The 3885-nt window shown below is 58.6% G+C and overlaps 1 protein-coding gene across 2 annotated transcripts; it reads right to left on the reverse strand.

The window, feature by feature from the left end:
• Positions 1 to 1822: 1822 nt before the first annotated feature.
• C2H11orf86 (chromosome 2 C11orf86 homolog) lies at positions 1823 to 3347 on the reverse strand. 2 transcript variants are annotated; one of them, XM_043919509.1, is made up of 2 exons: positions 2993 to 3347; positions 1823 to 2432 (listed from the first exon to the last, which is right to left on the reverse strand). In XM_043919509.1, exons 1-2 carry the CDS (start codon positions 3260 to 3262, stop codon positions 2337 to 2339), a joined length of 366 nt encoding a protein of 121 aa, XP_043775444.1. In that variant the 5' UTR covers positions 3263 to 3347; the 3' UTR covers positions 1823 to 2336. The 2 variants fall into 2 exon arrangements, with proteins under 2 accessions (XP_043775444.1, XP_043775443.1); XM_043919508.1 differs by having other exon boundaries at positions 1823 to 2435; positions 2993 to 3346.
• Positions 3348 to 3885: the final 538 nt, after the last annotated feature.

Raw genomic sequence — 3885 nt, forward strand, 5'->3', positions numbered from 1 at the left:
CCCTCCAGTTCCGGGCTCAGGCTCTGAGACCCCTGTGAGCATGGGAGAGGCCTAGAGGCTCTGCCCTCTGGGGGCAGTGAACAGAACAAAGAAGTGTGAAACTGACTCAGCAAGGATGTCTTTTTCCATATTGTATTTATTTTTAAAAAATTTTTATTTTTTTAAAATTTATTTGACTTCCTCCAGTCTTTGTTGCATTGTGCAAGATCTTTTGTTGTGGCATGCGGGCTTAGCCGCTTCAAAGCTTGCGGGCTCTTAGTTCCCAGACAAGGGACTGAACCCACATCACCTTGCAATGCACTGGTCCACCAGGGAAGTCCCTCAGTGAGGATGACTTTCTGTGATCTTTGGGCAGATGCTGGCCTGAGGGTGGATAGACTCGGAGCCTCCGGGGCTTCTGCCCTTCTGGAGTCTCCTCTCTGCTTGGGCCACATTGACTGCCTCTGTCCGGAGGGCTCCGTGGGGAGCCACATCATGCCACGAATAACCATGATGTGGGCAACGTCCTCTGGGGTCTGCTTGCCAATGGCCTGCCCAGTCCGTGATAATGAAGCCTTCTGTGCTGATGAAACCAGGATGGGCAAGGCCTGGTACATCAGGGGAGGCAGGGAGATGGGGAGGCAGGGAGATGGGGAGGCGGGGGTGGGTGTTCGTTGCTCAGTCGTGCCTGACCCCATGGATCACAGCCCTCCAGGCTCTTCTGTCCATGGAATTATCCTGGCAAGAATACTGGAATGGGTTGGCATGGAGGGGGATCATTTGCTGTAAATACATGCAGAGCCGAAGCCAGGGGCACCTGCTGTGTCCTGGCCCAGTCACAGGTTCTGCACCTCTAGACGCACGATGCACTGTGTTCCCTCTGACCGTGAGGCCTTCGCCCAGCCCCCTTCCTCCATGGAAACACACATGCCCTCTCTTGGCGGGGCTAACTCCTACTCATCCTCCAGGTCTCCGTTTCATAATCTGACAACTGCTTCATGAGACCGACAATAAGGTGTAGGCAGCTGTTGGCGATGAGTGAATAGTCCTGCCTTCTCCGAGTTTCCAGGGGATGCTAATAGGCGTGACTGTAACAAGTGGCCTCCAAACAGTGGCTTAACCCAGTGAAGGTTTACTTTGCACTTACCCAGAGTGGTAGGGGGCTCTACATCGGTGCCACTGCCGCCCCGAGGCTTGGCTGGGGTCCCATTGGACACTCTGCATCAGGCCGGCAGGTGAGGGAAGAAGGAGAGCTTGGAGGCTTGGTCTGGAAGGGTGGGACTCTCTGGGACAAAATTTTGCCAGTACCGTTCCTGTTGCTGAAGGACCCTGCAGGGTTCCAGGCTCTGGGGAACAAGGAAGCCTCCCCTCTGTCTCTTGGGTCCTCAGGCCTCCCCCCTCCACCCCAGAACACACCCAGGCTGCTTACAGCTGCTCCCTCACCTTGGACCTTGCGTCTGCTTGAGCTGGGACAGCCCCAGGGACCCCACGGGAAGTGCCAGTGTCTCTCAAGGAGCTCAGGCCCTTTGGGGTCAGACCCTCTCCTCGGTGTGGCCCTGGGTGAGCCCCTTGCCCTCTCTGATCCTTAAGGTGAGCTCTGCCTTGGGGGTGAGCACAAAGACAAGGAGCAGGCGAGAGCCAGGCCCTCCAAAGCTGGCTTGAGGTCAGCACAGGGAGAATCAGGTTAAGACAGGTGGCAGGTGAGGCCCAGCGTCCTGGGGACCTCCCTCCCCCGCCACTCCCACCCCCAGCGCTTCTGCTCCATCATCTGGGAAGCTCTGGACACCACCTGCCCCCAGGGGTTGGGAGAGCACTGGGGGCCGGTTCGTCAGCAGGAAAATCATTTACTTCAGCTTGGCAACCTTTATTCCTGTGTTCAACGCAGTGTTGGGCATTGGGTATGGGTGGGGCCAGAGATGCCAATGACAGCAATCCCTTCCCCCTTCCGGGCCTTAGTTCTCCCCTCTGTCTAGCAGGGAGGGACTTCCTTCATCGGGAGACTGTGAGGACAGCGATAACACACGACAAGACACAGGCCAGACGTGGTCATTGCCCTGGGGATGGGCTCACTGTCTGGTAGGGAGGCCCAGGCCCCACCCACTGCTGGCAGCCGCTGTGAAGGGTGGGTCGGGCATGGCCCAGTGACCAGGCAATGTGCCAGAGCCTCTCAGCCGTGGGTCTGGCTTCACCGAGCTCTGTCCTGGTGGCGGAGGCCTGGGCGCGCCACTAGGGAAGGCGGGAACAGTCCACGTAGAGGCAGTCACCCCATTCACAGTCCAGAGGGCCACGGAGAGGTCGGTCAGCAGGTGTGCTGTCTCATCCAGGTGCAGAGAGCGTCCCCACCGCTCGTGGCCTCCTTAGCTGGTGGTGCCCAGCGGGGGCTGTGGGGAGGCTGACCGGCTCAGGGTCACGTTGGGGAAGCTGGTGACAAAGCTCTCCCACCTTCTCCTGATCTTCTGGAAGACAGAGGAGGGGTTGAGATCAGAACCCAGGTCCTTCCACTGAGCAGTGGGTTTCAGATGCTGTTCCACCTACAGCCAGGAGGGGGTGGTAGACCCCAGAGACAGAAGCCCCTTCACTAGGCACCCTCTCTCCCAGAAGGCAGGAGCCCAGCAGGCAGCGCCCACCCGGGGGGGTCCTGATCCTCTTTTCTGGGGGGAGAAGGGACCATGAGATGTAACCCTGGAGAAGCTGTACTGACCCATCTCTTGCCTCCAGCAAAATCCACCGTCCAACACACTGACAGACTGGTCATCTCAGAACAGCTTTGACTGTATCATCCATCAGCTCCAAAACCTTCCCTGGCTCCCCAGTGCCCACAGGATAAATCCCAAATACCTTCAGGCCCCTCTGGAATACCTCTCTCTGCAGCCCCTGCCCCGACAGCTCTCTGTCTTCTTGGTCTACAGCCCCATCCATTTCTGCCTCTGAGCCTTTGCTCCCCTGGGTCCCTCTGCTTGGGGTCTCGCCCCTCCCCTGTTGCACCCCTCCACCCACCAGCCCTCAGCCAAACCTGCTGGTACTGCCTCAGCCACCTCTGGCTGCCGTCTTGCTCAGCCTGGATCAGCTGCTCCGTGTCCCCCAGGCTCCCGGGCAGCCGCTCCTGACCGGGGGTGTCCAGCCTTTCTGGGCCTCCATCTGAGGGCCGGGACTTCTCACGGCCCTGTCTGAGGCTCAGCGCCCGGCGCAGTCGGCCTTCCGCGGGCCTCCCCCAGGGCTCTTGGAGCTTGCCGTAGGAGGGCCGTGGTCCTCGCAAGGACTGGCTGCGTCGCCCTGTCCCCATGGTGCTGGAGGCTGCAGGTGCGGGACTGCTTCACCACTCGGCGAGCCACTGGCCTTCTGAGATGGCCTGGTGCCTCCACCCACCTGGCAGGAGCTCCCTTGGGGACAAAGGTTGGTGCTGCTGAGGTGGCTGTCATAAACCAAAGGGCAGGCCACCAGGGTCAAGCATCCCTGAGTCACCCACACAGCACACCACCGCCTCTCCACCTCCCAGGGAAGCGGGTACAGGCTTCCTCTCCTCCTCCCCCCCTCTTCCTCCTCCAGGCAGCCTTCCCTGACTACCCCGTCCCAAAGATCTTGTCCTCCCCTGAACTCTTGTAGCCCTGGCTGTCCAAACATTTTGTTGACAGTGAGAACAGATGGCCCAACAGTAAAACAGAGATGGGCTTTTAAGAAACAGGACGGCTCCAACCTAGAATGATCAAATTCACAGGGACAGAAAGTAGCATGGTGGTTGCCAGGGCCCAGTGGGGTGGGGAGGTGGGAGGATTGGGGGAATAGGGGGCGGTGGTAAGTTGTTTAGTGGCTACAGAGCTTCAGTTTTGCAATGTGAGAAACTTCTGGAGTTGGTTGTACAACAATGTGAATGTATATAACACTACCGAATTGTACATGTAAAAATCG

This window comes from Cervus elaphus, chromosome 2, assembly GCF_910594005.1.
Source record: "Cervus elaphus chromosome 2, mCerEla1.1, whole genome shotgun sequence".
In the NCBI taxonomy this organism is placed as follows: domain Eukaryota; kingdom Metazoa; phylum Chordata; class Mammalia; order Artiodactyla; family Cervidae; genus Cervus; species Cervus elaphus.

Bases quoted from the DNA above. Each gene is read 5' to 3' on its own strand.
- C2H11orf86 (XM_043919508.1), bottom strand. From the start codon at position 3,262: ATGGGGACAGGGCGACGCAGCCAGTCCTTGCGAGGACCACGGCCCTCC. The intron at 2,436-2,992 runs GTTTGGCTGAGG...TCTGTCTTCCAG, and splicing joins GGCTGAGGCAGTACCAGCAG to AAGATCAGGAGAAGGTGGGA.